The sequence below is a fragment of the Cyprinus carpio genome, chromosome B16 (genome assembly GCF_018340385.1).
Source record: "Cyprinus carpio isolate SPL01 chromosome B16, ASM1834038v1, whole genome shotgun sequence".
Classification (NCBI taxonomy): Eukaryota; Metazoa; Chordata; class Actinopteri; order Cypriniformes; family Cyprinidae; genus Cyprinus; species Cyprinus carpio.
The window spans coordinates 19,467,307-19,483,020 of NC_056612.1; the positions used below are offsets into that span (position 1 = coordinate 19,467,307).

A 15,714-nucleotide genomic window follows, 5' to 3' on the forward strand; every position below is an offset into this window, starting at 1 on the left:
AAAATGTAATTTATTCCTGTGATGGAAAAACTGAATTTTCAGTAGCCATTACTCAGGCCCTCAGTGTCACATGATCCTTCAGAAATCATTCTAATTATGATATATGTAGGCAAAAAAAAAAGAGGCAAAAAATGCAGATCAATTACAGCAATCAGTTACAATGACTTAAAGTAATGTCAACGTTCTTAATATCTTACATAAATTATGAGCTTATGTAAATGGCAGGGTGTAATAATTGCAAAATTGACCCAAAAATTAAAATCATCATTATTTACTCTAACGTTTCATGCCTGCATAAATACCTTCGCTGGAACACAAAGGAAGAATTTGCTGAATTTTTAAACTGAGAAACCCTCTCATGATGTACGACCCCATTAACAACAATCAGAACAGATCTCCTCATAAACAACAGCACTAGTAAACACTAAAACGATTACAACCGTCTCATTTAGTCTAGCACGATACTGATATCTCATCGCTTTCAGGCATGCTTTTTTTCTGAAGATTTTTAAATTAGTTTCCATGTGTGAGAGCGCCTAGAGGAAAATACAATAAATTACAGAAGGGTGAATGTCATATCATTGTGTGTTCATGTGTCAAAAGCGCTTGGAGAGGACCTACTTCGAGCACATGGAGAAGATTAAAAGGGAATCTCTAAGTTTATGGTATTTCCTCACAGTCACTGCCACTCCACTGCTTATAAAATCATTCACCAAAACAGAACCTAGTTCTATATTGTCCTCAGCCATATCGGAGTAAAAGCAAATTATGGTCTTAGCAGTTTTCATTTCCTTCACATTTTCTGTGCCCTCCGTGAGTAGTCATTCAGTCTTGTCTCAATCAGTTGAATGTGCTAATGGATGGTACACGATATGGGACAAAGGTAAGCCATGGTGTTCAGGGCAGTGCATGTAACCGATTTGTTAATGCTTCGTCTGAGAGCCTCTGCAAATCACCCTTCAATTGTAATTGGATCAGTAGCCTGACAGGTAAAGGATCAGCCAAAGCTTGCTAATAGACAGTGAGTTGCATTTACTCACAAATCACAATTAATTCTCATTTGCCTTCCAATGTTGCAGTGACTATTGAAAGTCACATAATATTGGATGAAGTGCAAAAGACCACCCACACACCATGGCGCTGTGATGTACAGTTCAAGGGTGAAGGTTTCAGCCTTGCTTTAAGTCAAATAATTACTCTGAGGTTGACTCAGCTGTCTATACGTGATTTGAACATGTAGCTGTTGTAATGCAACTAAAACAGAAACATTAAAAAACATTTAAGTAACTTGAAATAAAATTAATGTTTACTAGAATAAAATAGAATACATCACTTCTCATTTTCATTTAGTTTATCTTGATTAAAATAACTAAAACTTATATATACACACATTAAAAAAACTAAATAAGCAAAAACTAATAAAAATGATTAAAACTTTTAACTAGAATTAAAATGAAGCTCCTTTAAACATTCTAATATGTTCATTCAAAACCAGTATGATTGTCAAACCTGTCATTTTCTTTCGTCATTGAAAGACAAAACAAGAAAATTCATGCTGCTCTTTTTCATACATATGACAAGAGATTAAGAAATCTGACCACATAATACTGTTTGAAATGTTTTTTTAAATGGCCTTTTCAAGTCATCGACTCTGTATGATAGTGCTAAATAAGGATTGTAAAATTTTATTGAAATGAGTACAATAAAGATTTTAGCAAAATAGTTTTTAGTTTTTTTTTAAAGAACAAAGGTTGTCATGGTCCATTGTACGGGAAAGGAAAATACTCAGAATCAGGAATACGTATGTTTGGTTTGTTAGCAGGTCATTTCTTATCAGGATCCAGTAATCACATGACTCCTGCTGATATGTTTCCCTCCATCTCTAATGGCCTCATTGCTTAATGTTGCTGGATAGCAAACTTAATCACTCATTTGAACTCATCAGCACTTATTTCTCTGCAATGTAACTGTAAATACATCTGTTACAGTTTGTGTTAGAGTCCGTGAATGTAAAAAATGAATATTCTGTCATATTTTACTCAACTACTTTTTGTTCCCAGCCTGTTTGACCTACTGCTTACAGTTTATTTCTCTCACACAGCTATCTAATCATATGACTTAAGAAGTTATATGTTTATGGTACTTTTTTATCTTTGAAGCTTGACATCTCTTGACCTCCTTTCATTATTTGAAAAATGATAACATTGCTCATTATTAAAAATGTCCTTTTTATGTTTCACAGGAGAATGTAAGTCATACCAGTTTGGAATAATACGAGGGTGAGTAAATAACAGAATTTTCATTTTTGGTTGTGTGAGACAAGGCTGGGTAAATGTTGCTAGTTGAGCGCGATATTAAACTCCTCCTGAATTTTCTCTTTTGCGCATTCATGGAGAACACAGAAAAATCCATAATGACAGCCAATAAATCTGAGAGTGTAGTGACACATTAAACAAGCTCATTTTGATGTCCAAAACAATCTGCTTATCATTATAACACTGTGCAAAATCCTCATAAGATCACAGTTAAAAGGTCAGCTTCCACAAACACTCATGTACGTGACAGCGAATTCCCCAACGTGTGTTATGACGATTCATTTATCTGCTTATCTGGTTATTCCCCTATTACTTTTAGGACATATATGATAACATCTTTTTAACAGCACTTCTGTTTACAATGACTAATAGATATGTTTTGATGAAGAGAGACATTATTGGTTATGTAACAGAGCCTCTACACGTTAAATAGGTCATAGCAGGTGCAACAGCAATAAAGGAAGGCCTGAAACCTAGTTGAGTTTAGCTAGCTAATACAGGCTAAGTCAAGCTAACTTCTAGTAAAGTGGTTGCTGAATCTGTTTGCACAAGTGAACAAACATCCCATCAAACTAACAACTGCACATGAACAAGCTAATGACAGTGAGTGTATTTTACTCATCTGTGTATATTCACAAAGTATCTCATTTATTCAAAACAGATGCTGATATTGTAGTAAATTAATCTAAATAGTGTGCATGTCTACCAGGACTCATAAAGTGACCTCATGGCATAGCAAACAGATTCTGAGTCACTCATATCTTAATCATATCTTTCTGATTAAATTTGATGCTTCATGAGGTTAGCATGGCGTAAAACACTCCACTGAATTACTGTAGGTTCACTAAACCTAAACCTTAAAAAAAAAGGTTTTATTTTGTCAAGTTTTGTTTTTGTTTTCCAGGAAAAATATCTAAAAATCCCAAGAAGCTCATGATTTCAGGAATGAAATGGTGAAGGTATATATTATCTCATTTATTCAGTCCATGGTGGTTGAACAGGAATAGATAGCACGGGGCTACACAAATGGATACCTTGTGAAGATTTACTAAGCATTCAATTGGCCAAGAAACTGCTGTAGATCATCGTGGTTTTTCTTGGATCTGTTGTTACCGCTCTTTACTTATAAGCACTAAAGATGGAACTCGGATCTCTAATCATAGTGTCTCCCTGTTTTTATTGGAAGACAATGCATTGTCATTATGGACTTTGGCAGTAGCAGAAAGTGGAAGCTGTACAAAAATGGATGTGCCCTCTGATTTAGCATCTAAAGAGAAACATTGTAAGCAATTTTAAAAAAAAAGGAAGTAGAAAATGATTGTATTTAAATATCTCTGTCATCGTGTTCTCATCCCCCCTCTATTTTATTGATTTCTCATTTTCCACTCTACACTTAGACTCAGTAACAGGATTGCCAAGGTTTAAAACAGACAGAATTAATCACAAAAAATCTCTCCCCGCTTTTCCTGCTAATTTGTATCATAATTTTAAAAGTCTCAAGTTATCTGAAAGTGCTAAACTGTTGAATTCATTTGTTATTTTAACACTGTTTCCAGACTGATGGTTTAACTGACTGTAAGAGGAAATGCTATTTCACATTCGCAAGGCAGAACTCCAGTCTGGCAGGCGATTCTTGGGAAGCTTCCCATTGAAGGGGCGTTGGGTTTATGATACTCACACAACGTTGAAATATTCAGTGCAGCGTCACCCTTGCATGTCTTCATGCAAATTCAGGCCTGTAATGAGATTTGGGATCTTCCATTTGGGGGTGGCCCTGAATGTATTCTTAGATTCCTCTCCTTTCTCTCTTAGGAAGCGTGCTATAAAATGTGTGATATGTGGCACAGAATCAATTCATGTCACTCTTGAGATTTGCATTCTCACTGTTTATGAATGCTATATAACCAGTTGTATTCCGAAGGTGCATTACAAAAACACTCTTTGTACATAGGGTTTGCTGTGAGAATGAAAAAAACTCATCTGCACCAGTAACTTTTCCATCTGTAAATATCCACCCATACTTTTCATTTCTCATGCTACATACAAACACAGATGTCCTTACGCAACAAGAGCCCTGGCAGTAAATTTGACCCTTGTGCTAAAAAGAGCAACTGTTACATGGTTTCCACCCCCCACCAACATTGAATATGATATAGGGCTGAACTACAAGCTATAATCTGTCATAAAACCAGTGCTAAGCTTGTTTTCATATAGAATTAGAGAAATAGAAGAAAATAAATATTGGTTATGTAAGTAAAAATATGAGATTAGTTAATTGAGGAAAATATGTGAATGGCTCACCTTGTTGTCTATGACGCAAATGTCAAGCAAACATGATTAAATAAGTTATTAATCACAGAGGGAGGCTACTTAAAGTGGTGAGTATTACAGGGCCTGAAGGGAGATTATCAAGGGTTGGGCTCTTCCATTGTCTGTGTAGTTTCATGGAGAATTAGCGTTTTTTACGGCATGACCAGGTAGACAAGAAGCCTGTGTGTACTGTACTAATGCAACGACAGGCTGTCTACATCTGACTGTAATGTAACAATATGGAAATGAAAGCAAAGCTAAACCTGAGACAAGACACATTCAAGCTGATTGTATTACGCTACTGTAGCCAATGTGTAAAAATGTTGTTGTTTTTACTTAAACAACATCGTTAAGTTCCGTAAATTCCCTCAGTCAGCAAGAATCTGTTCTTTTCACTTAACAGATAAGCTTACATAACTTGATTCTAGAAGATGTCTGGGACTTCTAGATAAGAACCTATGCATCGTATCAAACATTAACCGAAGCAAGGCCTAGAACAGCTGAATGGCTTAGTAACACCAAAACTAAAAGACAAACAGTGGCGTTGTCATAGGTCTCTCAGATAATATGGCTCTGCTGATATTTATCAAGGATGCATTAAATTGATAGAAAGTGACAGTGAAAACATTTGTAATGCTACAATAGATTTTTTTTTTTAAATGCTGTTCTTTTGAACTCTGTATTCATCAAATAATTCTGAAAAAAAGTATAATAATACTAAATATATCTTGAGCACTAAATCAGCATATTAGAATGATTTCAGAAGGATCATGTGACACTGAAGACTGGAGTAAAAGAGAAAATTCAGTTTTGCACCACAGGAATAAATTATGTTTTAAAATATATTTGAATAAATAAATTGTAATATTTGACAATTTTACTGCATTTTTTGATGATCAAATGTCTTAAAAACATTAAAAAATCTAAACTTTTGAATGGTAGTGTACTTGTACGCTTAACCGCTCTGTGGAAATAATCAGCTGGTTCAGAAATCATTTCAGTGGGCGTGTGAAGTCAGTTCTCCTCAGGTTACACACTAAGTGTTTACTATGAACCATCAGAAAGTGTCTGAATAAATGTTATCATTTTAAACAGTATATGTTGTTTTATCTTTTAAAACTTATTTTTTGTCAAATGTTTTTAAAGTGTGTTTATAATATTTACCTTTAAAATAAATGTTTTTTTTTTTTTTTTTATTTAACGCAATAATATTCATACATTTTAAGTGTGGCTTAAGTGTCCAGACAATTTTTTGTCTCAATAGACAGTTAAATGATGCATTATTTAGTTATTTGACTGATATTCTAATATTACATCAGTGACAAAGTAGTATCAAAATGTCATATGTGTCCAGTGATTAACATGCTCCATAGATCATAGACTATTTAAAGACAAGGAGGAGGAAGAAAGCATGCAAACCTCATTTGCACCTGTCTTCTGACTGCTTGTTTTTCAGCTTTGCAGTCATGAACTATGGTTCTGACCTCCAGTTAACTCCGACACAACTGAAGAATGAGGAAGTTGCTCTTTATCTGAAGAGTACTGATGAACCATAGCTTGCAGTTTTATGTAATATATGTCACAATACTTAAGAGTCTGTGTTTCTGTTATATTCACAAAGCCTCATGCCTCACCTGAGTGCTAATGAAGTAAGGATAAAATGTACTTATTAACATTGTGTCAAACCCTGCTTAGTCACATTGAAATGTCAGTCTTGTGACATTCTCCAGGATTTGTGTCATACTAGTGAAGGATCTGTGTTTTTTTTAATGGCCTTCTGCCTTTAAAAAATGGCCTTATTTATAGTTTCTCTTGATTTTCTTAATTAAAAACAGCTTGTTTTGATAGTAAATCCAAGTGCCTGATGTGGGCTGATGCATTCCATACTGCAAACTATTATTTTATGGAGCCCTTTATGTTTATTCTTTTAATGGTTTGAGTAATTCATTGTCAGAACCTACCAAGAAAAGCTCAATAACACCAGAATGCGAGTTATAAAATTTAGTATGACCTGAATCTGTTGGGTCAATGCGCTTTAGACTCATTTTAATGCGGTCCTAAACGTATTTGCTACCCAAGGTTATGGCCCTGACAACTTCTGCCTACTTCAGTACCTAGTCAGCACTTATGCATTCGGTGTAATCAAATAATAAAAATAAACCCACATCCACTAGTCTCGAGTGTTTAAAGATTCAAGGGCGGCAGAATTGCATTACAAACAGAAAGATTAGTTGCATGTGTATCCTTAATAAACAGTTTCGGGATTTAGATGCACCTTATTTTGGGTGTGAAAATGGGAACAGCCTTTCTGATTGTTTGCAAAAAGAGATGTTTTACTTAAAGGTATTTGTCTATGTGCATTAGGTAGGATGGATACACCTAGAACAGGCATTATTATGGCTTCACGTCCACCAAGAAAGACCTTGAGTGTAGACGAGGTGAATATCAAGCATTTCCTTGCTTTGGCTCTATTTGACTGTTCCGCGACCCTTCTAAATCATTTCAGGCCTGGATTTTCACCAACAATGCTCTCCTAGCTCAAGGCAAGCTATTTTTAGGCAAATGACGCAGGTGTCTCATATCACCACCTGCGCAGAACACTGATGAGGGCTCCCTCTTCCGTGATGCCTGGCGACGGGGGATGCTGTTGCCAGGGGAACTGAAATTGGTTGACATCACACCGTCAGGACCACCCCTATTGAAATGGTATGTAGTGCAGCTCGCTGATCTATTATGACTAACCCCCCGCTGCTGTTGCCCCCAAGACTGATGAACAGCTTGTGAGCTGTGAGTCATCCACAAATGCCACGTTGCAGAGAATTGTGCATAGCAGCCGCTCTTTTCATCCTTCCTCTGAGTAACCAAAATAAATCCAATCAGAACAGATGTTTGGATGATTTCTTAGGCGGTCTAAACAAACATGCTGTTAACATTATACAATTTAGAATTAAGACACATTTAACCTGGTATTCTTCATCCCCCAATAGAAATGAGACAGCTTTATATTTGGGGCATTCCCGGTGGTAATAAGATATTTCCCGGTAGTCACACACTACTATTTTGCAGTTCGGTTTTAACATCAGCACTGGTTCTGATTTGGTTCCTTATAAACATCCCTATGTTCAGATTTATGAGGTTTATGGTTTTCTCTCTTTCTTTTCTTTCTCATTTGGGACTAGTGAAGAAAAGGCATGTTGTAGTTTGTTTAGAATTCAGAGAGCATAGTTATTTTCGCTTTTTAGCTGCCACTGTAACACCTCACACGTTTATTTAGAAAAAGCTCATTCAATTCAGGGATCATAAAATATATAAAAATATAAATGTTTAAAAATTCATTTAAAACATTTATATTTAATAATGGCCTGACTTGCAGTAGCCTAATTTTTTTTTCTGAGGTAAAAAGTCAGAGAACCTATACGAATAAGTTTCATATTATGGCATTATGGAATCTTTTCACTTTGGAGATTGGCAAATGATAATAGTAATAATATTAATAATAATATTTTATCAGCAAATCTAAAAATTCAAGTATATATGCATTTTACCATTAAAAACATTTAATGTAAAACTTGTCATATTATGTTTTATTATTGTTATTTTGTAATTAGTAAATAATCTAAAAGTGGGTAGTATTTCTTATGTTATTGTTAAATACATACTACTACTATCTATTAGACCCTTGTTAGACACTATATATATATATATATATATATATATATATATATAGATATATATATATATATATACAGTACAGTTGAAGTCAAAAGTTTACATACACCTTGGAGAATCTGCAAAATGTTAATTATTTTACCAAAATAAGAGGGATCTTACAAAATGCATGTTATTGTTTATTTAGTACTGACCTGTATACGATATTTCACATAAAAGATGTTAACATATAGTCCACAAGAGAAAATTGTAGTTAAATAGTAGAAGACCCCATTCAAAAGTTTACGAACGCTTGATTCTTAATACTGTGTTGTTACCTGAATGATCCACAGATGTTTTTTTCTTTGTTTTTTGTTTTCCAGTGATAGTTGTTCATATGTCCCTTGTTTGTCCTGAACAGTTAAACTGCCTGCTGTTCTTAAGAAAAATCTTACAGGTCCCACAAATTATGTGGTTTTTCAGCATTTTTGTGTATTTGAAGAAGTATTTTACAGAATATTACAGAAGGTTCAAACGCCCACTGATGCTCCAGAATGAAAAATTATGCATTAAGAGCTAAGGGGGTGAAAACCTTTAGAATTTGAAGATAAGGGTAAATTTAACTTATTGTGTCTTTTGGGAAACATGTAAGTAGGCTATCTTTGTAGCTTCTGAAGGGCAGTACTAAATGAAAAAAAAAAAAAAAAAAGATCCTTAGGCAAAATAAGAAAAATGTAGTCTACACATCTTCATTCTATTCAAAAGTTTTCACCTCCTCAATTCTCTTTACTCTGGAGCATCAGTGAGCGTTTGAACCTTCTGTAATAGTTGCATATGAGTCCCTCAGTTGTCCTCAGTGTAAAAAGGTGGATCTCAAATCATACAGTCATTGTTGAAAAGAAAAAAAAATAAACTTTTATCAGTCACAGTATTAGGTAACAGCACAGTATTAAGAATCAAGCATGTAAACTTTTGAACGGGGTCATTTATATAAATGTAACTTGTATTTTCTGTTGTGGACTATATGTAAACATGTGAAATATCTTATTCAGGTCAGTACTAAATTAACAATAACATGCATTTTGTGTGATCTCTCTTATTTTGGTAAAATAATTAACATTTTGCAGATTCTCCAAGGTGTATGTAAACTTTTGCAGATCAGTTGTATATATATATATATATATATATATATATATATATATATATATATATATATATATATATATATATAGGTCCAATTCTTGCTATTAACAACCCATTAACTATGACTTCTGCCTCAATAAATTACTAATTTGCTGCTTAGTTAAGGTAGTTGTAATATATATATATATATATATATATATATATATATATATATATATATATATATATATATATATATATGCTCAATAATTTCACAGCAATCTTTGGTTGGATTGGCGGAGGCGTGCAGCTAACACACATCACAAGCCGGGTGGGTGTGTTACAGCTGCACGCATCCAACCAAAGATTGCAGTGAAATTATTCATGAGCAGGTATTCGACCAATAAGACGCGCGTATGCAAATATCTTAGGTATAAAGACCATTCAGTTGGTTCGTTTCTAGCAGAACTGCAATATTTAACGTTTCTCTTGGTCGTGTGTGGATTGGGAATAGTGAATCACGAGCGCAGTTGGATGACCGCACAAACCGCGTCGATTTATATATATATAGCTGATAACGACTGCAACTGTGAAATAACTGAGTTTTTCACAAACTTGTTTGCGTAGGAACTTCATCTGTTTGGAGAGACAGCGGTATCTGAGCGGGAGTAGACCAGAAGTTTTTGCCTTTTTAAGCTGGTTGTTCTTTCCATCGCCATGTCCTCCGGTGATGTGTCAGAGCAGTGTCGGCGGTCTTGCGTGTTATCTTGGGAGCAGGTGCAACGTTTGGACTCTATTCTTGGCGAGACGGTTCCAGTTCACGGACGTGGAAACTTCCCGACGCTTTCAGTACAGCCGCGACAGATTGTTCAGGTTATTATGAATGCATATCACTGAATACGCTTTCAGCACTACATCATTTAGTTATAAATATATATATTTATATATAAATATATATATATTTATTATTATTATTATTTCTTTTGTAGGCTATTTCATAATGATATATATGGCTAGATTGCTTTAAAATGTATTCCATAAAACTAGTAGGCTATAATTTTTACACTTTTGCAATCACTAGTAAATTTATCCAAAAGTGAGCTGCATTTATTTCAGTTTCACTAACAGTTAGTTATTTTTCGTTAGTACTCACATAGACTAATATCTATTCAGTTGGTTACTAGGACCCTTGCACTATCCCAAGGTAACAAGTCAGTATCATCTATTTGCTTCAGACTGTTATGTACTACAGTCTGTACTTAGTCCAATTTTACTACTAACTATTCATTTAATAGAATTGTTTTTCTCTTTCTTTCTTGTAACTATTAAAATAGTAACCATTATCTATTACAGATGTCCTGTACTAAATGAATATACATCATCAAACACTATTGTGCATTTCAGTGTACTAGTACTAGTGTTTCAGTTTACTGTGTACTTGTAAAAAAAATAATTTGAACTAGTGATAAATGAAATTGATAGTGTCTTATGCATACTAGTAAAGTTGGAATAGATACTAATACCAATGGGGACTACAAGTAGTCTAGAAACTAATGAAGAGTTACTAGTGAAAAATTTTAAATGCATGATACTAGTCAGAAGTGTATGATTATTAGCAGAATGACAGATGCTTACCGAATTCAATGGCGACAATGTGCAACAGAAAGGATATTAGTAACTATGTAATAGTTACTAGTAGCAAAGGAATAGATATGAAAAAGTACTAGTAAAATTTAAAACATGCTATTCATTATTGGTTTACTAATAAAAAATAAAGTTTCAATGAGCTAAAAGTCTTTGGTCAGATTAAAGGGTATAATTTTAAGGAATAAATATTAAAATTATTACTCAAGTTTGATTTAGTTATCCAATTTTTGACCTGTCACTGCTTGACCAACTATTTGTGTAATGTCTCAAACACCCAAGGATAAGCACAACATTCTTAGCCTTTGGCCCTCCAGCAGATACAGAAAACTGTGTACTTGGCAAAACGTTCGCAAGAAAACTACACTGAGTGTGACTCATTATCGACCATAATCCCATGCAATGTAACACTGCTTGAGCTAGTCCAGTGATAACCTGCATCAATGCCCCCTTCTCAATGAAAAGAATTCTTGTTCTCATACACAAGCAGTGTGGGCTTGCATCTACACATACAAGCAGATATTGATCTCTTCTCCAGATCACTTCCTTCAGTACGGCTTCACTCAACAAGAGAGGGTTTGTTTTAAGTGCTTTAGGGAGAATGCTCTTGCAGTTTCACAGAAAATGTGTTTAAGCTTCAGCGTTTCATGTTCTGTATATGATCCCATATGGCAGCAGTGTGAGGGAAGTTGTCCGTCAGTCATATCTGCATCTGTTATCTTTTATTTCAGTGACATGCCTTAGATCCTAAAAATTGGCCTAAGATCGGCCCCATTGGTTCTAATTATATGAAGACACAAAGTAACTATAAACTGTGGAATCTGAAAGTTTCCCTTGCTTTGATCCAGATCTGCTCGACCGTAATGAGTGGTCAGTCTCTGTTTCATAATACTCCATCTGCCTGGGTTTGAACAGATAGTAACGTCCTGTCAATAAAAACCAACTAGGAAGCCCATTATATTTAATGGAAAACCTATAAAAAACAACTTTGATGTTTTATTACACAGCCTCCACATACCATTGCAAAATTGACAAAAGATGGCCACTCGTTCACTGATCCTCGTTTTCCTTAACCCTAATGATTTGCCACGGCACCATCTCATTACATGGACTTTGTGGCTGTTTTCATTATCATCATAACGGTGTCATGATTGCACATTTGCACCTTGTGCTTTAGGCTGTGATGTACTGTTCAACTATAAAATGTATGTTTTGAATGCAACTGCGAACCTGACTTGGCGTCATCTTAATATCATAATATTCACATGCGTTGAAAGGCGATCCGGTTCGGCCATCAAGCCTTTGGTGGAAACTGAAGAAACATGTTTGTCAATGGCAATATTTTTTTTAAATGCCATTGATTGATTGCCTATTATTAAATAAAGTAAATACACTTTTTGTTTAAATAAATCACACCCTTTATGGTTTAATAAATTGCACTCTGCCAAATTGCAGTTTCATTTATCAATGTCATGCATAGTTTCACTGCGTTCACTTGGTCAATTGCTGCAGTCTGACCTAATATGTAAAAATAGAAGGCTAATAATTTGATTAACAGGAGTGAGGGTAGGTGATCTGATTGACACTAATCCCACAGAGCTGTGGAAAATGAAGGTTGCGTGCATTCAGGACAGAGATAATGAGTTTGATTTAAGCGCTTTTTAATCTCTGAATGGTTGCACAACAATATGAATAGCATACAAATCTGCTTGGCATGCAAAAAAAGTGGTCTGCGCCAAAATCAATAATTTGGCCTTTATTGAATTAGACATTTATGAATGTGTTCTAGATTTCACATTCGAGATTTAAGAGTCCTTCATGTGAACATGAAATCTGACAATTGCCTCTATCTGTATTCATAAGCGAAGCAGTTTTGTATAAGGCTCTGCCTTCAAGAATGTTGTGCAGCTGTACAGTGCTGCATGTTCCCAAGGAAGTCTCTGTGAATGTATTGCTGTCGATGCAAATCACAGTGCACATTCCATATAAATAGATTAATACTGAACTTTATGATGAGCTTAGCTCAAGTTTAAGCATGAAAAGATTTACAGCTTAATAAAATGATGTGTCTTATTAGGCTTTTTAGATAATAAGGTAATTATCTAATTGCAGTGGTGGCAGAACAAAGTATCCTCAAATTGTTCAGATAAGGGAGTGCTTGGTGTGGTATTATGTTTGCCAGTGTTTACTTGTTCAAGCAGTGGTTGTATATTACTGATATTTAATTTATGATTAATAACATAAGCTGAAAATTATTTTATTGGACAACTGCTAACTGGTTCTAATTCTAAATAAATTAAAATCAAAGCACTAAAATAATAAAATTAATCATTTTATAAAGTACAGTATGAAAATGGGTATTCATTTAGAGTTTTAACAGTTCACTTTATGTGAGAGTTAAATGAACACCAATGTCATCTAAATGTCATCCATTTAGATATTGGCCAATAAATACAAAACCTCTAAACTCTTTCTGCAGGTGGTTCGAGCGCGTTTGGAGGAGCGAGGCATCACTGTTCGAGATGTGAGGCTGAACGGCTCGGCTGCCAGTCACGTTCTGCACCAGGACACGGGCCTTGGATACAAGGACTTGGACCTGATATTTGGCGTTTCACTGTCAGATGACCAGGCCTTCCACGTGGTTAAGGATGTGGTTCTCGACAGCCTGCTGGACTTCCTTCCCGAGGGCGTCAGCAAGGAGAGAATCTCAGCACTTACTCTGAAGGAGGCTTACGTACAGAAGTTGGTGAAGGTTTGCAACGACACTGACCGCTGGAGCCTCATCTCGCTCTCCAACAACACCGGCAAGAATGTTGAGCTTAAGTTTGTGGACTCTCTCAGGCGCCAATTTGAGTTCAGCGTGGACTCCTTCCAGATAGCCTTGGACTCCCTTCTTCTGTTCGACCGCTGTTCAGAGACGCCCATGTCAGAGTGCTTTCACCCGACGGTGTTGGGCGAGAGCATGTACGGGGACTTCGAGGAAGCTCTCGGCCATCTTTGCAACAAGGTCATCGCTACAAGAAACCCAGAGGAGATCCGAGGTGGTGGGCTTTTAAAATACTGCCACCTTTTGGTGCGAGGGTTTCGGCCGACTTCGGAAACGGAGATGAAATCACTCCAGCGGTACATGTGCTCTCGGTTCTTCATTGACTTTTCGGACATAAGCGAACAGCAGCGAAAGCTGGAGGCATACCTGCAGAATCACTTTGCTGGAATGGAGCACAAACGGTACGACTGTCTGGTCACGTTATACCACGTGGTCAATGAGAGTACGGTGTGCTTGATGGGACACGAACGACGGCAGACATTAAATCTTATTTCCATGCTCGCACTGAGGGTGCTGGCTGAACAGAACGCCATCCCCACAGTTACCAACGTCACATGCTATTACCAGCCGGCGCCGTACGTCCGAGACATCAACTTCAGTAACTACTACATCGCTCATGTGCAGCCGCTGGTGCACACCTGCAGTAGTTCCTATCCGACGTGGCTGCCCTGCAACTGACCATATGAGTTCAGCCCTCGTATCGTCACATGTGGTGAAGAAGATATGCAAACAAGTGAATATATAAACTTTTTTTCCGAACACAAAAATGGACGTTTAGGAGGAGCTTTTTCAAAACAATTGCAATTGTTTTTATGCTAAATGTGACATATATAGAATGACTGTTCACTGCTGTATGTCTGATTTGAGCCGATCCTTACGTATTCTGTTCTGCAGAGTGGATGAAGATCTATTTCACATGTAGAAGGGGAAAAAAGTTTTTTTTTCTCTTAAACTCATTATAGATTCAGTTAAACTCTTGCAGGTTATGTAAATGGAAAAGAAGGCTGCATTCTGTGTTGTGAAGCTATATATGTTTTTTTTTTTTTTTTTTTTTTGCCAGACTGTGGTTTCAATCAACTGGTTTGCTTCTTGGTTTTTTAAGGACCAAAGATATTTTATTTTTGTTGAAAAAGAAAGGAATGTTTGCTGTTGTAATTCCAAGTGCCTAAAAACATTGTAAAAAAAAAAAAAAAAAGTGAGACCTGCTTTCTTAAAACCATTTTTCTGTCTCCTTGTTAATTGTAAAACTCTATTTTCAGGGATGGAGGCATGTATTTCCTTGTGATTAAAAAAAGCACAAAACCCATCTTCATGTGTTGTAGACCTCTTTTACCTTTTGAAGCTGTTGTGGTCATATTTTGACAACCTAATTTGTTACTATTCAAGCATGTATTTATTTTCCCTTTGTGTTGGTGTTTTGGAAAATAATTTCAAATGGTAAGGATTTTCTTTATCAATGGAGCATTTATCATGAGGCATAAGAGGTGAAAGTGGTCAGTGGTGAAACTGCAAGTGTAGCAGTGTTGTGGTCTGAATGTGTGCTGACTCTTAATCTGAGGAAATGGATCCATTGCAGTTCCAGGACATGAACCATAAGGATCCTTTCTGAAGCACAATGGCCTCTCTTTTAGTGTGACACTAAAGGTAGCAGACAAAGGCTGTTTCTGCCCCTGGAGATAGAATCCTATTTCCTTTCATAATGCCATATCCATGTCTTTGTTTTTGTAAACATCAAGGAGCTGGTATTGTGATGTAAGCTATCTAGGGATGTGATGTTAAAAGCAATTGCTACTGATTAGTAGACTAATATATACTATAATTTACAATTTTGTTAATTGCTTTATGCTT

General features: G+C 35.7%; 1 protein-coding gene across 1 annotated transcript; it reads left to right on the forward strand.

Annotated features, from left to right (window-relative positions):
- The first annotated feature begins 9,847 nt into the window (after window positions 1-9,847).
- Window positions 9,848-15,172, forward strand: LOC109050562 (terminal nucleotidyltransferase 5A-like). The gene is made up of 2 exons (XM_019068125.2): window positions 9,848-10,268; window positions 13,519-15,172. Exons 1-2 carry the CDS (start codon window positions 10,113-10,115, stop codon window positions 14,542-14,544), a joined length of 1,182 nt encoding a protein of 393 aa, XP_018923670.1. The 5' UTR covers window positions 9,848-10,112; the 3' UTR covers window positions 14,545-15,172.
- Window positions 15,173-15,714: the final 542 nt, after the last annotated feature.